The sequence below is a fragment of the Gouania willdenowi genome, unplaced genomic scaffold (assembly GCF_900634775.1).
Source record: "Gouania willdenowi unplaced genomic scaffold, fGouWil2.1 scaffold_14_arrow_ctg1, whole genome shotgun sequence".
Classification (NCBI taxonomy): domain Eukaryota; kingdom Metazoa; phylum Chordata; class Actinopteri; order Blenniiformes; family Gobiesocidae; genus Gouania; species Gouania willdenowi.
Window position 1 is genome coordinate 480,672 of NW_021144899.1, and position 18,000 is coordinate 498,671.

Here is an 18,000-nt window from a genome sequence, read left to right on the forward strand (position 1 = left end):
GCAGAACAAACACAGTTGTCTGACGCATGAAGTACTGTGCACTTTGATGGCTGAGGTTTCAATGCAAGACCGCTGGTCCCAGTTTCATCTGACCCCTCATCACCATTTCTGCTTTCACCTGCAATGCTTCTGACACAAAAACCACCTGTTTTTCCTCCACCAAGAGAGTTCATTGGAAAAGACTTGTCAAAAGTCAATGGAAAAAGGTACAAGCCCTCGCCAATGAATTTTGGAGTCGCTGGAGAGACGAATACATCTGCACCCTTCACTCAAGACGAAAGTGGCTCAAGACCTGCTGCAACCTGCAACCTGGAGATATTGTGCTCCTGAAGCAATCACAAGCTGCCCGAAATGCATGGCCAATGGCTATAATCACCTCAACATTCCCCAGCAGTGATGGTAAGGTGCGCAAGATTGAGGTGAGGATATCATCCCAGGGAACCGAAAAGACTTTTCTGCAGCCCATCTCTGAAGTCATTCTTCTCCTTGAGAATGACCAGTAATGAGTAAAGTATTCAAGTAGTGGCATTATCATGCCAGACGGGGAGTGTTCTGCCCTGCAGGTTAATAAATAGTTTAATTTGTTTCTTAAAAATAGTTGATTATAAGTGTTGTCTTCCAGTTTTAGTTTGTAATGTTAAAAGCACAAATGCACATTAATATTACCCAAAGGTGTATTTTATTTTGAAGAGGCTTGTAAGAGTTGCAAGGTATCATGGGTAATAAACCTGCCAGCTAGCGTCAGTGTGCAGTGTAATGGTGGATAGATGTGAACATACAGCTACATCTTCCTGGTTTAAAGTTCTTCTACACTTCAGAAAGCAATGGCTGTGAGTATATACTTTGTTTAAGAGCTAAAGTAACCTGATTGTATAACTTTTAGATACTTTATGTGTGTTTAAAGAGTTCGTTTTTGTGGCTTGAAAAATACTGCTATTAGATTGTATTGCCATGCAAAAAACGCCATCTTGTGGTACATAATGGAACAGCAGAAATATTATTGTTACTTTTTACATCTTGTAAGAATGTCTACATGATATTGCATTTGTTTAATGGTTTAGTAGTGATTTAAATGTTTATATTTTTGCAAGAAGACCAAGTGGTTAATTGTGTACATTTTATTTTGTGTTTTGCTTTATTGCAGTTTCACTCGTAATAGCATGAGTCTTCATGTCACAAGGTTTTGTGAATAAAGGGAGCAAGACGCTCTGAACCTGGCTCGTAAATTCGAGTTTGGCTTGCTGTTTATCTGCGTTAACATACTGGGCGTATACAACACGTAGTGAGAACAGTACAGTTATGTTTTATGGGCTTTTTGTTTTGTTAAAGGCTCAGTAAGTGTGATTAGTTGTAATTGAACTTTAGTCATTTAGGATGTAATTGTAATTGATTTCAGGGGGAAAATAATAATTGTAATTGGAAAAAATGCTGGTCAACATAATCAATTTAGTTGTATTTGAACATGGATAATTGAAGTCATAATTGTAAGTTTGGCAGAAGTATGTGTAACTGTATAAAGTGAGGCTGTAGTCAACAGTGCATTACCAGGTTATGGTCCTCATCCATCCGTCCCTCAGTCACTCCTTTGGTTATGACAGCGAGCGCAGATCAAACCTGATGCTGCTGGATGACAGAACTCTAGTGTTTATAGCAGGAAACCTGCTTGTACTGCTGCAAGTTCACACCAAGGAGCAGAGATACCTGCGTTTCTGCAGCGGAGAAGGAATAGGTGCTATCACAGTAAGCTGATCTCCTGACACACTGACGATGTTATCATGCATACTCTGCTCAACAAATGTATATTTAACAAAGTACCTGTAATGTAGGCCACTTCCAGTCTTCTGTCCCCAGTTTTCTGACCAGCTTCTTTTGTTGTGACTAATATTAATCACATGTATATCTTTATGTATGTTTGTGTGTAGGCTCATCCCAGTAATGAGTACTTTGTCATAGCTGAGAAGGGAAACCAGCCTCTCATACTCGTCTATGAATATCCCTCATTGAGACTCTACCACATCCTCAGAGGTAAACATGATACATAATATCTATTAAGCATTTTTGTCATTTTGGATGATGGAGGCTGTTTTCTTATTTGCCATGTGTGCAGGAGGCACAGAGCAAGTGTACAGCTCTGTGGACTTTAACCTGGATGGCAGCATACTGGCCAGTGTGGGCGGAGCCCCAGATTACATGCTGACTCTGTGGGACTGGAGACATGAGGAAGTGATGCTGAGGTGCAAGGCATCCTCACAAGAAGTCTGTAGAGTCAGATTCTCCCCACACAACCCAGAACTGCTCACCTCATCAGGAACTGGACACGTCAAGTAAGGAACACAATGATTACCCCTGACTAGCCTGGAGATAAGCCACACCCACTTCCTTACTTTTTGTAATGGCCTGTATTAAACATGATATAATAATACAAGGAGATTAGGATGGATTCCAGGCTAAGTACAGAAGGTGCAGCAGGAGCACCAGTGGCTCCAGGTGTGGCTTTTCTTCACAAGAAGGTATTTTATGTAAACGACTAAGATGTAAATATGAATAAAGCTTTATGTACTTCACTGAAATAAAAAAGAGCACATTTTTATGATAAATACTAGTTCAAAGCTTCAAGGTTCCTGGGGAAACAAAGCACTTCTTTGAATGACAAACAGCTCAATCTGACTGATATCATCTTGTTATGGTGAAATGGAAGGATGCAATAACAGAAATATTGAACTTGTTCATTATAAATAGAGCCCTGACGGTTTAATCTCGTATTTATTTATTTTTAATCCTGAGCTGCTGTTTTATTGAAATGAAAAGGATTATTTACTGAATCAGGACACGTTAGTGAGTTTGAACTTTGGTATTTCAATCCAATAAAATTCCACTGAAACTAACAAACTGAACACCACAAATCACTGCTTTGAAAAATGTCAGGGAAAAACATTGTTTTTAAAATAAATAAACAGATATAAAAATAGTTTGATATATATTTGGTAAATTCCAGCAAATATACAGGTATGGGGGAAAAAGATGACATTTTTAAATTATAAAAGCAAATCATAAAAAGAAATACTCGTGTTAATAAAATTATGCTTCATAAAAAAAATGTATGTAAATGTATTTTTCTAACTTTTTAGTTTTTCAGTTTAAAGACTATATTATAGCTCTAAAACCAACTAATCTGCAAAGGAACACGTGAATTGAGCATCATCTTTTCAAACAATTCCCAGGCAAGGTTATTGTGTAACATTTAAGCTTTTGTGACCGTTATTACTAGTCCACACTGCTTAAAGCTGGGGTATGTAAGTTTTTTTTTTTTGTTTTATTTGGTAAAAAAATCAATAATCATTTTTAATATATTGTATTGCATATTGTAATCCAGTGTTCTGAGTGGACAGTGAATCTCTTCTCCGTCTCCTGGCTCTGTAAATGATCTTTAAAAATGCATGAGTGTGATGCTTGGCTTCAGCCAATCAGAGATGTTTCTACCAACAAGGTGATCTCATGAGCTGTTTTAAGCATTATTATTGGCTGCTCAAGCTGCTCTTCAAAAGTTGATGCGCTTTCTGGATCTGAGAGTAGGGACAGTCCCATGGCTCTATATTCTAGCTGAAGTCTCTTATCCGGCTTTTGGCACAGCAGTTACACGGCAAATCAAGAGGAAAAAGGAAGACCGAGATGGAGAAGCAACAGAATAAAGGCAAAAACGTGTTCAGGAGGAACAGAGTCCACAGGGTCGGTGTGTGCAGCGAACTGCGAGTGGTCTGCTTTCAGTCAGCGCAGTCCGCCTCGAGTCAGAGAGAGTGAGAACAGACGGAATATTTAGCTTATTAAAAATGATCTAAGGTGGAAATAACAGACCCAATTCATCTGCAGTGTGGACGCAGTGTGTCTGCTCTGATCAGCTCAGAAATGACTGCTTGTGTTTGCGGAGCAGCTGTGACTCTGACCCTCTTACTGTCCTCACAGCAGTGAGTGATACGTGCTTTTATGTCTCAAAAACATCAGAAAACTCTCCAATAACACAAGATGAAGTTCCTACATTTGTTACTCGTCTCTATGGAGAAAACAGTCGCAAAGAGTTCCACAGTGTGCGCGTGCGCGCAAGTTTTGTTTAGGAGGGGAGCGTGGAGTGCCTCACGATTCTACATACCCCAGCTTTAAAGAGTGGTGTCTGTCTGTAAAGAACTTGTTTACTGATATCATTGCATTGTGTAAACATAAAGAATTCATTCATTCATTTCATGTTTGTTATTTTCTCAGGTTGTCATGTATCTTCATGTTATTTGGCAGGAGTGTCATAATTATGAAGATAAAGACTTTTTAGAGGATGAGAAAATATTAATATTACAAATGCATATTTCAAGAAATAACATGAAATATATAGCTACAACTTTGTCAAACCAATGACAGGTCAATTATATTTTTACTGAACATAAGGCCAATAAGCAAATGTTAAGGACAGATTTTAACTACATTTTCCTCCGATGATTTTAATACCATTAGTATTCTGGCCCATTTAATGGTTCACGACAAACAAATTGACTGGTTTCTTACTTCACCAGTGCTTTTGGTTCTGAATTGACTGAGTCTTCTCCTGGTTAGGTGGTAACAGGTACAGAATGGGGTAACCTGCTGCTGTGGGATAGAGAGGCCATCAAAGTGGAGATCTGCCGAATAGAGCGGCAGAGCTGTCATGTGGGGACAGCACAGCCCTTTTCCTTAGAAGATGGACTGTTGATGACTTTCGGTTCTGATGGGGTGATCAGGGTACGATTAATCTTCTCTACGTTTTATTTTGAACAGGTTTATAGGGGATCACATGCAGCTTATTCATGCTGACAAGGCAGGAGACAGTATTGGCTACAGGCGGCTATCTGTCTAATATTGTGTGGCCCCTAAAGTAAACACACAAAATGACTTCAAAAACACATAAGACAATAGAAAAACTCACAAAAGAGCAGAAATTCACAAAATTGCTCTAAAAACCTATAAATAACCAAAAAATACACAAAAGGACAACAAATATACCAAAAATTACTTCATAAACATTGACTACAAAAAAAACACTCAAATAAAAAAAAAAACTACACAAAATGAATTCCTAAAACAAAACAACAAAGATACACAAAATTACAGAAAAATATACAAAATACAAACAAAAGACAAAAAATTACAACAAACAAATACACTTAAAAATCTTGTTGTTTATTCCTTTATTTATGAACAGATTGGTTGTTATTATGAACGCTGACATTAATATGGATAATGTGGCCCTCGGATCGAACTATCATATTTTTGTGGCCCCCGCTGTAATAGAAGTTGCCCATTTCTGCTGTACTGGATGCCAGTGTGTCACAAGGTCACCACCTACAGACACTTTCATTCACACAGCATTATTCAACTGATGCCAACAAACCACTATTGTGTTAATAATTGTCAATGTATGACTCGTCAACATCACAAGAACAAGTCTCTCATTACTTTTGAACTAATGAAGGAACTTCATTATTAGTTCTTCATTTGGAGCTGCTTTCATTTCATTTTTGAATTGACCCTTAAAAGAACAAATCTGTTATTGCATGTGGAAACCACACCATTATTCTATTTGTATGTAAGGTGTTTGTCTTACTATGTAACTCTGCCACAGGACTGGGACATTGAGAAAATCAACATGGCTGACACACACAGTGGAAGGTTAGAAATGGAACCCATTAATGAGCTGGTAGTTGAACACAATGTCTGCCTGTCATCTGTGGTGAGGAGCCCCCTGCCCAACTCCTTCATCTGGTTTGCCCAGGTCAGATGCAAAATCATCAACACTTGTGTCTACAATGCACCATAATGCTAGAGTCTGTACGGTGTGTTCCTACAGGATTCCAATGGAGCCATCTGGAAACTGGACCTTTCTTTCACCAACACTGTGAGTGAAGATGGTTTCCCTGAATTGATTTTCAGATCATTTACATGTTTGTTTATTTTTTTATTTCCGACAATTATTGGCTTTGGTGTCTCAACTGTTGGGGTGGGTCACAGATGTCTGTCGTAGAGCCTTTCCAGGCGTAACAGCATTGTACCATTTTTACATTACATTTTCAGTTAGTTTAGTTTAAGTCCTTAGAATTACTGTACAGTATATTTAATGATAGACGACTAATAACGATTAAATATATAATGAGAAAAAGGGATAAATAGGTAAAAGGTCCTAAGTAGGCTTTTTGCCTGTGGGTGAAAGTCCATTGCTTTTATTTTGAAGGGTATTACTACTAACTTTTTCTTAGCGTACAGTCTATTTAGGCATCACCACATGGCAACAATTTAGTACTTTTTTCCCGCTAACTAACATTGCTTTTCACTAATTAGTAAATAGTAAATGTAACGATTCACTCAACTCCCGATACGATTCGATTCACAATACTGGGTTCACGATACGATTTTCTCACGATTTATTTTACAAAATGGGAATGTTGACAAATGACTGAAAAATGTTCCTTTATTTTTTTGGGGAAAATACTATACTATTTTCCTTTTATTTTTCATTGTCAAAAGAATCCCTTGATTAACTATGCAAAATGATGCACTTTAACTAAAAATAAATCTTGAATGAAATACATAAAGGAATAATACAAATGAAGAAGAAACCTATTAATTTAAATTCTGGTTCTATAGTAAACAATTCAAAACTGCATAATAGTTCTTTTTCTTTTTAAAAGTGCAACTGAAAATGTATTTTGTGCCTTAACAATTGGACTTTAAAAAAAAAAAAAAAACAGTCATTTTACTGTATTTACGTCAGATATTTGTTTAGACCAGCAGAGGGCGCTGGTAACCCAGTGGTCGGTTGCCATGCAGTTATTCCACCAGTGAAGAAGAGAAGCTATGATAGCAGACAGAGCTAATAGAAAAACGTGACTTTTACAGATATTCACGTAATATTACAGATATTCTTTTGGTGCTAGCGGAGTAAAGAATCATTTATGAGCATGTTTAACAGTAAATGGCGGCCAGAAAGAAAATAGTAGCAGATTCCGCCTGTCAAGTCCGCTTCTGGAAGGATTAATATATAGCGCCCTCTGCTGTTTAAAAAAAGTACTGCGATTCAATTTTCAGAGCATCGATGTGAACCGTGGTACCTATGAATCGATTTTTAACTGCCTTACGATTAATCGTTACATCCCTAGTAAATAGGTTTTCAAATGAAAAGGTAATTTTGTAATGTATTTTTTACTCCACATTTTTCCCCTAGTTTTCAGCTTGCATATACAAATGGCAGCCAGAGACACACTTTAGGGCCAATTACATTTGACCACCTTATATTTTTCAGGGTTTAGGCTGGCCCCTTATCTTTGTTTAAACCTGCCTGTGATTTTATGATCACAGGTTCAAACAAAACATGTTATTTAAATGAATTTGAGAAGTAAAATATGACTCCATTTGTGTTGTGGCTTGCTATTAAGAAGTGATGGTGGGTCCTAAACAGTGAAACAAAGGCTGTGGTTACATCTGTATGTGCAGACTCCAGATCCAGAGTGCCTGTTTACTTTCCATGCCGGGTCAATCCACGGTCTGGATGTTTGTAAAACATCACACCTCATGGCCACGACAGCTCCTGACCGTGAGTACGCGCACACACAAGCACACACACACTTGACATTTACAGAAATTGCTTTCTTCCTTGGATTAGTATGGAATAGTCTCAGATTCTTATAATCTCCTTAACATAATCTCCTTTTTTGAAGTTTTACTATAATCCAGGTCTCGAAAAAGAATTATACTAAACCTGGCCAGAGGCCGGTTATACAGAATTATACAAAAATTGTAAAAACTGGTGTTTATTCAACGTGTCTGTGCTCCGACTATTGGTTTAGCATTATCGTTGCAGATATTGCTCAGACTTTCTCCCTCGATTTAAAATCCCGCTCTATCCCAGTCATCGCTTATGTGTCCTTGGGCCAGGGCAGCTGTGGCTACAATGTAGCTTACCACCACCTTTATGACTGGTGTGAATTAATTATGGTTTCTGTAAAGCACTTTGAGTGTCATTAGAAGTGTTATATGAACACATATGTACAATTCTAAAGTCTTGAACTATTGTCTAGATGTCTTTACATATTTGCTGTTTTTTCTCTCTTTTTCCCTCAATTCCAAATGAAAGGTCAAACTCCTGTTCCACACAAACATATGTTAACTGATGAAATGTATAACTAAATGTTTAACCCCTTTCCGATCGTTTCCGCATTTACAATCACCTTTTGCATAATGTGGACAATCTTAATCAAAACATGATCGGACCAGTCCATTATTTCATTAGTCTAAAACTGTATTATGTTGTCTGGAACTAGACAAGCAAAGAAGCATCCAGATTTTGAATAAAGTCTTAAAGCAGAACTAAGTAGCATGCAGTTAGCGCTGCCCCTAAAGGTTCCTTTTGGTTATGCCACTGTCGTAAAAACTCTGCACCCCCCCGCCGCCTGCCCCACGCCACAGCTACATGCTTTTCTCTCCCAAGACGGTAGCAATCGATCACTGAAAAATCCTAATACAACAGTGACACTACGGGTGCTTTCACACATAGTCCCATGTGACCATGTCAACAGTATGAGGAAGAGAGACAAGTAAAATAAATGAATGGGAGTAACACGGAAGGGAGTGTGGCAATGTGTGTGGTGTGTTTGTTTGTGTGCTGACAAAGCGGCTCTGAAAATGGATGGATAGATGGATGAATATTTGTGTGTGCTGCCTGATGGAGGGCTGGTTTGCGAGTGTTCATGCCTGTTGCCGCGACGACAGTGTGTGTGATGGCTGTGTGTTACTGCTGAGCTGTCACTGCATGGAGTTGCTCCGTTCCTCAGACAAAGATCTTCTCTGCCTTTTTTTGACAGCCTCCACCATGATATAAGTTTGAGAAAAGTGAATTTGTAGACAACCGTGTGCAGCCACGGGGCTGGTCATAATCTAGCATTAGTTTGTATTGGGCTGTCGTAAAGCAGTACGTCTTGCCACCGGGTCGGAGGCAGGGAAAGTTGCAATTGTGGTTTTCTGGCCAGAGACAGCAGGGAGAGATGAAAGACCCCCCAATCACCCCATAAACACTTATATTACCCTCACAGGAACTACGAGAAGGTTTTATTAAGGTGAAAAGGTTACTTGGTTCTGCTTTAAGAAGACACTAGATTAGTGATGATTAATATAATTAGATTCTTTGAGTTCAGGTTTTATTGAAACCTCAGTAGGTGAAACCAGCCCTCAGTGTTTAGATTGAGTTTGATGATATTTTTAAGTCATTAGTATTAGATATTAGAAGTTATAGACGTTGAGTTTTTTGCTTCTATAGGTTCAACACTATCCTGCTTCTCTTCTCAGGCTCAGTCAAAGTTTTTGACTTCTTGGCAAAAAAACAATTGACCACCAGTTGCTTCAACCAAAGTGGGACTACCATCAGCTGGGCTCCACCATGGGTATATTTGCTGACATCTAAATTTACATTTTTAAAACATTTCAGTTTTATTTATTCACCTTTCACAGTAAAACCAGCTTGACAACTTAGACATCAATACTTTTCTGGTTTCAACTGTTAGGTGAAAGCGAGCAGTGGTCTGCTTGGCTTTGAGGATGGAGTCGTTCGTTTATTGGAGCTATACAGACCTCAGAGTTTGTATGCGGTATCCAGAAGCAGCTGTGAAGAAGATGGCAAACTGCGCCTCAAACAGGCCTTTAAACCTCACAGTGAATCTGTAACTACACTGGCTTATGAGCGTAATGGGGAGATCCTGGCTACAGGGGTAAGAAGAGGTTTAGTTGTGCAGTTTTATTGAATATTGCTGTAGATATGATACTGTATATGATATGATATAATGAAAAATAAGCAGGTGTTACATCATGAGTTTAAGTCCAACAATAAAACTGACAGTTCTCAGTTCTTCCCCACCCCGAACCATTTTCCTACGCTGACTCCCTCTTCCCTTTCTCCTCACTTAGGTGTAACACTGCCCTCTGTTTTTATATTCTCCCTTTAATAAGTGTTTCTTATCCTTCCTTAGAGAGGGCTGGTAATGGTCACAATTATGCAATAAAATGAATTAATTCATTCATGACATCCTCCAGTTTGGGAACCACTGATGTAAACAATCCTACCTTTAGACATCTTACTACTCTGAAAGCATATCTAAAATAGATTAAAACATAACTTTGTGACATTGCTAAACATTAGAATACACGGCCCTTTGATTATATCACTACACTGCCTATCCTTGTGGATTTATCCCTTGATCTCCAAGTCTGAAAACATGTACTATATTTAATTTATAAAATCCGATTCTCAAATAATGAACGTAGATGTCAGATTTTTGTTCCTCTGATTATGTTATACAGGTGAACTGTCTTTAACAAGAACTTAAACCACTATGACACAACAATAACAAACTATATTGTAAACATTGTAACCTCTTTATTTTCCAGTGCAATTTCAGCAAGTGTAGCTTGGTGAGTTTAAATAGTCGAGTAATGAATAAATAAAACATTTGTAACCTTAAGTCTTTTTTTGTAACTACTCAGAGCGCAGACGGAACAGTGTTCTTCTTTTCTGTTGGGGAAAAGTACCTTCCTATCGGCTTTATCCATGTTCCCAGCCCAGTGCAGGCACTTGAGTGGTCTCCTGCATCCCATGTAAGTCTTATTCAACATCCTCACCATATAGTGCTGCAAAGATTGTGTCTGCTGAAAAAAACAACTATTCAATCGATTTTCTCTTCGTTGTCTTAACACAGAACAATAACAGACTGCTCATTCTGTGTTAGAGTGGGCATGTGGTTGAAGTGAATTGTCCCAATCCCAAGGATCAGGAGCCACTTAAAACCTTCCTGCTGCCTGAGCTGCACAGGAGGTCATTCAGGTTCCAGAGTATCAAATCTAGAATCAAGGTCTGAAGCCCAAAGACATTGTTTAAAGGTTTTTAAAAATACCAAAAACTCCTTTGAATGAAGATGAGTTGTGTCATGTGCGTTGCTGCTTTTACAGAGACAGGAAGACATTTTAAGGCTTCAAGCTTTAAAGGAGGAGAAGAAGAAAAAGGGAAAAGAGCTTTTAACCTTGCTTGATGCTAAACAAGAAGAAGACGAAGAAGAAGAAGAAGAGGAAGAAAAGGAGGAAGAGTTACCACCAATCTACATTCCAGATCCTCCAAGTCCTCTCTATTGTGGTTTCTATTCAGAGCCAGACCATTTCTGGCTTTCCATGGTACTCATAGACACATATTTTTATGGAATGACTCAAAGAATCAAATTTGATGAAAAATATTCAGGAATGTCTAACACCCTTCTCTATTGTGGTCTATATTCCATAGACCACTGTACTGTACGTTTTTTGTTGCTACTAGCTAACTGTTTCTGTTTAAACACAACAAAGAATGGCAGATTTTTGAGTTAATTATTATAAATGATTATGGTTATAATATCATTTTTATGAGCCAATATAACCGATGAGTATTATTGAGGAGTTTTATTATGACACTGAATCTTTTTGTTCTTTTCTTTGTCGCACAGGGTGGCTTTGACTCAGGTTATTTGTATCATTGTAAGTTCTCAGAGAATCAAGACGAGGAACCAGAAAAGCGAAAGGATGAACCTTTTCACTTTCTACCAATCCACAATGCAGACAATGACCCAATTTGCTCAATCACCTTCAGGTAGACGGAGATCAAACTAACAAGTTGACTCTTTCATTTTAAATTCAGTTTGCAGAGCTGAAAGGCTGAAAATGATGTCCATGTTCAAATATCTGTCAATATTTTAGAGGATCTTGTTTAACTTCAGATGGATGACAAAACAAGATTTTATAGCTTTATTGTATTAAATCGTTCAGAGTTTTTGGACACAAGTCCAGCCCTTTCCTGTATATTAACACTGGACTTTAATTTACTATTAGGAGCGGGATGATACACTGAGTTCAGGATACGATACAATGGATGATAATGGGCTCACTATAACGATGCAATACCATATTTTTTGAAAGGAAAAAAAGGCAATGAAAATGCAGTTGGACTAATAACTATAAAATAATAATGGTTTTATATCACTTTAATTAACCCTGAAAATACTTACATACTCGGGGTATGAACTTTTTAACTCAATGAAAAATAAAAACTAATCATAACAATCTGGTGTATAGGAGATCGTGTGGATTTATTTTTCAATCTGACTCCCCCAAGAGATACCACTCAATGTAACACTTTGTGACGTTTTAATAACGTGATATCTTGTCGCATGAAATATCGTCCCACTTTTATTTACACTCAACATCAGAATCATGTTAAGAGAAACTTCATAGACATTTTAACTGATTAGATGAGTGTGTATCTTTTTAAAATCCCCTCTGACAGTTAAAACATCAGGCAACTTTGTTAAAACCCTGATTTGACAGATGATTGTGTGTTCGATTGAAGGTTGTTTACCAGTATACCTCAAAATTCCACTTTATATCTGACTTGTCCTTCCTGGTGTTTTACAGCTCCAGCAGAGAGCTGCTGCTCTGTGGCATGCATTCAGGTTCCATCAGAGTTTACCCTCTGCAACCAGGTGACCTCAGCCTCACCTCCATGCAATCTTACTGGGTCCTCAGCCTCCATGATAATCAGAATGGACAACTGCACCACATCCGCTGCAGCCATGACGACCTCTTTGTTTTAACTGCTGGAGATGACGGGAACATATTTTCCTTTACAAGGCGTCCACCAGAGGAGCTACAGAGCAGCCTGCAGAGAAAGGCTGCCATGATTCCTTCACCAAGTGTCAGTATACCTTTCAATTAGCATTCTGCATGGCAATGGTCATATGAATAAGCCTTATGTATTTTTGATGGATATGCTACTTGAAACACCTGCCACAGCATTTTTTTGTTAACAATACAAAGAAAAATGATGTTGGTAACAAGAATAACAATTGGAAGGACAACAAATGACGCACCGCAATGTTTACCTAGAACAAGTTTTTTTTCTACCCTTTCAGATGATGTGCACATGTGCATGCAGGCATACATATAATTTTAATGGATTATTTATATACAATATTTCTCCTCATTTTTATTGATCATATGCGTTCTAGTTGATTCAATAATGAATCAAATAAATAAAATGACCAAGCAGGTTTTTAGGTGCCAGCAGCCTAAGTTTGTTAAAACCTATTGTATCCTGCATGTTATTTTTCTTCCTTGAAGCAAATCATGCTTCCTGTGCTCGAACAATCACCAATGTTTTCCACAAAGGTCTAGTCCCATGTCAGATTGCCTCAGCTGCAACATCAGGCCAATAGTCCTAAAGGTGGTGCTACAGCAAGTCTCTAAAGGTAAAAATGTTGAAAATTCACAACAAATCAACAATATGTGCAACAGATTTGCGACTTTCACCAAAATGGCACTGAAGAAATGTTTTTACTTTTAAATCAATTGCAAATTATGAAGTCTAGACTTGCTACAGCTCATCTTCAGACTGATCCACACAGATTTTTGATACATTCAAAACTGAGCCTACGGTGCATCAAAATATCTGAATTTTTTTTTTTTATCTCAACTATTTAGACTTTGTACATTGTCACCACAGAGAGTTTCTATAATACACCTGTTAACATTTGCAAAGTCTTGATGTTCATGTAACCAACATAATTAAAATTTGTTGACACTTACATGATATTTAAATTAACAGGTGGGTCTAGAGAGCAAGTCACTGGTTCTGGACATTGAGGACCCAGCAGCCTACAGGTCAGTGTTTAGACTGTTCAGCTAAATGTTTTGCAGTGACATGCCGTGACCAGTAGGGTTGGGTAGGCAGTGGGTTGCAAATCGAGACCACCAAAGACAATTTCATATGTTTCTGCTGGCAAGTGTCAATTCAATTCAATTCAACTTTATTTGTATAAAGCAATTTCCAACAAAGTCATCTCAATGCGTTTAGCAAAATCTAAAATTCATAATAAGAAAGAAAAAAAACCCAACAAGATCCACATGAAGAAGCATTTAGCCATCTAACAAAATCAACATCGTGAAACACCATTAAAGAAACATAAACAAATATTTAATATAGCCTCCATACTCTCCCAACAAGATAGATATCATGACATGGCAGCACATTCGTTGATTGTGTTGGAAACACAGAAACACGGCGCAATCCTTCCATTCACTGTGAAAAATACAATACAATACAATTTTCTGACCTTACCATTGCTGAAGGTCTGGTAACTCAGGTGTTGGTCTCCCATTTTTTAAAAGCTGTCGTTTTTCCTCAAAAGAAAGTTTCTTTATTGTCTCTTGTGCTGTCATCCTGCCTGTAGTGTTATCCCGCCCACTAGCTAGAGAACGTAGCAGCCGCGGTCACGTGATATCAATTCACTAATGCACTGTGAACGTACGTATAGCATTTAGTATAGAACAGTTACGTCCATAGACAGCATAGAGAGCTGCCTTTTTACGTCAATGGTTTTCATCTTGTGGAACTGACTGTGCATGTGCAAACACATAAAAACATGCTATGGCAACAGAGGCAGAGCAGCAATGTGCTTTTCGGAGAGGGCGTGGCCTCCTCCTGCCTTACAGCAGAGTGAGACTGCAGCCGTTCCAGGAAATAGCTATGTTTAGTAATTTGGGCTATGAAACGCTCAAAATGCGGACACTTTCAAACTTATAGGTATTGTAGGCTATCGGAAATGGAAAAATAATTAATTTATAAATATATTATAAATAAAACAAATTAACCCTTGGGTAGGCACTGCCTTCTTTGCCTACTCTGACTGCAAGTCACTGATGTTTTGATATTTAGGTGTGTTGGGGGCGGGGGCAGGGCAACGATGAGAAGAGCAGAGGATTACAAGCCACTGGGGAATGCTGTATGCTATGCTATGTGTGTTATTTTGACTTAAGTAAATGGACATGGTAAATGGACATGATTTTATATAGCGCTTTATCGCCACACTGAAGCAGTCTCAAAGCGCTTTACATATCAGCTCATTCACCCAATCACTCTCACATTCACACACCAGTGGGACAGGACTGCCATGCAAGGCGCTAGTCGACCACTGGGAGCAACTTAGGGTTCAGTGTCTTGCCCAAGGACACTTCGACACATAGTCAGGTACTGGGATCGAACCCCCAACCTCTCGATCAGAAGACGACCCACAACCACCTGAGCCACGGTCGCGGTAGAGCATCCTCTTCTCTTACCCACAACAGCAAACCTCCATTGGGCAAATAAGTTTTTGAAAAAACCGTCATTACAACTACTAGTACAGTGCCTGTCGGAAGTATGTATTCATATAGTGGAGGCTTAAGTAGAGTTGTCAATTATGGCCAAAGCAGTATGTGTTTGAAGGTTGGATGTACAAAGAGGTGTGCATACTCTGCAGTGTTATAAAGGGGTTTATGTGCGGGTGCAAAAAAAAACTGTTTATTTAGTGTTTAACATTTCTTAGTGCAGGGGTGGTGATTTGTGTGTGTGTGCGCGCGCGTGTGCGTGTGTGCGTGCGTGCGCACATGTGTGTGTTAAGAAGAGACACTGTGCAGTATACACTTTTTTACTTGTCTGTCATTCATACAATGTTTTGTATTTCCTGTGAAATGGATTCAGTGCAGTCAATAAATTCTGAATTTCTTCAGTGACAGATATCATAATGTATGATATCGCTGTATTGTGATATAATTGTTACCGTGGGCAATGACAGTATCATATCGTGAGGTACCAGCCCTAATATACATGGGTAGGCATCGCCTTGGTGGGCTGGTCCGGTCAGCTATGTTTTTTTTTTTTTTTTTAGACAATATTGGTCTAAAATTGGCAGAAATGTGAGAACAATTTAAACTGGCGTGAATGTGGATAAATTGGCAAAAATAAGCATGAAATATGGTGAAAAGAGGTTAACAGTAACAATAATGGGTCAACATATGTGACATTAAGTGTAAAAGTGGTGGAAAGGGTTTATCAGTGCAGAAAAGGCATTTCAATGTGATGGGGAAGTGGCAGAAATGGGAGTAATGTTGCAAAAATGCATTAAAAGGAGCAAAAATATGTCAAGAAAAAGTGATAAAAAAAGGTTAAAATATGGAAAGTTTGACGTAGCTGCAGAAAAAGGGTAAAAATAAGCCAAAATGGCCTCAAAATGTTTAAAAAAAAATGACTTAACTTGTGCAGATATTTTAATCATACTCGGTACATTTTAATGACTTACTTATGTTTGGCTTCCATTCAGCTACAATAACATGTACATGCTGAATGATGTTAATCAAATGAGTCGTTAGCTGTTGATGAATAAAGCCAATGATCTGTGGCAAACAAGACATCTCTGTAAGTGACAAAAGTATCTAAAACAGAGGTATAGCTGTGGCCTCACAGATCGATAAACCAATGATCAGCAAAAAAAGATGGAAAAGGTTGAAACTGTTGCTCAAAACTTTGTTTTGATGTCCACTGTAAACATTTGGTTTATTGACATTGTTGGAAAAGTTTGGCGCATTGCATTGTGGGATGTGGTATCCCGGCATAGACGAATGCATAGAAGGGTTTTTACTTGAAGTATCACTTTTTGATTTATTTAGAATTTGATAGAAACTGCACTTTTTCTTTAATTTGTTGGGTTTTGTGTTGTAACTAGTAAAACTCCTGTAGACTGTTTTAACAGTGTGAATATTCCTTATGTTCAGTGTCCCTGTTGTGATATTCTGTATTATCTCAACTAAAAATAGCTCCATACTTTTATTTGTTGGTTTTCAAGTTGATTTCCTCAGTTTGGCTCTTGTGTGTGTGTGGCCTGTTATTTGAAGGTGATAAATCACTCTGTTATACATTTTATTTAAGTAAGCAGAGGAGTAAAGAGTACTGATATATCCTACTCAAATAGAAGTACTGATCGAAATTGTACAAGTACAAGTACATGTAAGTCATACATAATTAAAAAATCAAGTATTATTAAAAATAAGCTTAATTAAATATTACAGTAAAGGTTAATTGTTACTTTCATCCCCACGTTTATTTTTGGTGATAAATCTTACCACGGTTCCCTTGCATACAGTAAACATCTCATGTATAAATTTAAAAAGGAAGAAACCTAATCTTGCACATTTGGAACTTAATTACTAAATACCTTCATCTAATGCTGTTTTGGCACAGTGCATTACGTTTAATCTGGTTGGTCGGCTATGATGTGATGCATTTGATTGTTGTCTGGTCATTTCATTTTTTGTAGTTTCACAATGTCTGTTAATCACTTAAAAAGTACATGTACCATAAAAGCAACTCAATTCCAGTAACGTGAGTATTTGTAAATCTGTTACTTTCACTTTTAGTGGTTAGTGATGGTGGACGTATTATTTGCTTAAATACTTAACTTAAAAAGGGGTAGTTAGACATGTGTAGAAACAGGTGGTGTGTGTCTGTGTGTTCACATGTTTATATTTTTAAATAAAAAACTTAAATATTTAATTTGACATTTTATTTACAAAACGTGTGATTTACAATAGAAGAGAGAGAAAGTCCAGTAGGTGCTGTTGGTGCCACTGATGGTGATTAATGTAGGGTTGTTGAGTGGTGTCCATGTTTTCTGATTCCTGTCTGATGGATGCTGGGGTGATTATTTCTTTTTCTCCTCACGAACTTTGGGCGACACTCGTTTTTTCTTGTGTCTCTAAAATCAAACATAAAACTTTTCGTCAGCTGATAAAACACTTTCACCGTCATCTTTAAGGTTGCTGTGTCAACATGTATGTGGACTTACATAGTTGATTTTATTACTCCAGTCGGGGTTCGCAAATAAGTGCAGGAGAGAATCCACTCTGGCCTCTTCAACATATACTTCTCTCTGTTCTGGTGACAACAATTTCCACTGTAGAAAAGCATCAGTCACACACACTTAGGACCAGAGTTTAAAGATCACAGATGATTCCTGGAAGAACAAATTAACTTACCCGTTGACCGAGGTGTTTATTCACCACAGCACTCGTCCTCGTGCCCAACTCCGCCTCCGCAGATGCCCTGTT

The 18,000-nt window shown here is 38.0% G+C and overlaps 2 protein-coding genes across 6 annotated transcripts in view; one reads left to right on the forward strand and one right to left on the reverse strand.

Moving 5' to 3' along the window:
• LOC114458605 (uncharacterized) overlaps positions 1-18,000 on the reverse strand; it is a 259,265-nt gene that overhangs the window by 143,715 nt on the left and 97,550 nt on the right. The window lies entirely within an intron of this gene.
• On the forward strand, positions 749-11,054 carry LOC114458613 (cilia- and flagella-associated protein 44-like). Its single transcript, XM_028441039.1, has 11 exons — positions 749-830; positions 1,549-1,740; positions 1,923-2,025; positions 2,108-2,324; positions 7,507-7,610; positions 9,355-9,449; positions 9,570-9,773; positions 10,450-10,473; positions 10,546-10,656; positions 10,758-10,910; positions 11,008-11,054. Exons 1-10 carry the CDS (start codon positions 825-827, stop codon positions 10,785-10,787), a joined length of 1,086 nt encoding a protein of 361 aa, XP_028296840.1. The 5' UTR covers positions 749-824; the 3' UTR covers positions 10,788-10,910; positions 11,008-11,054.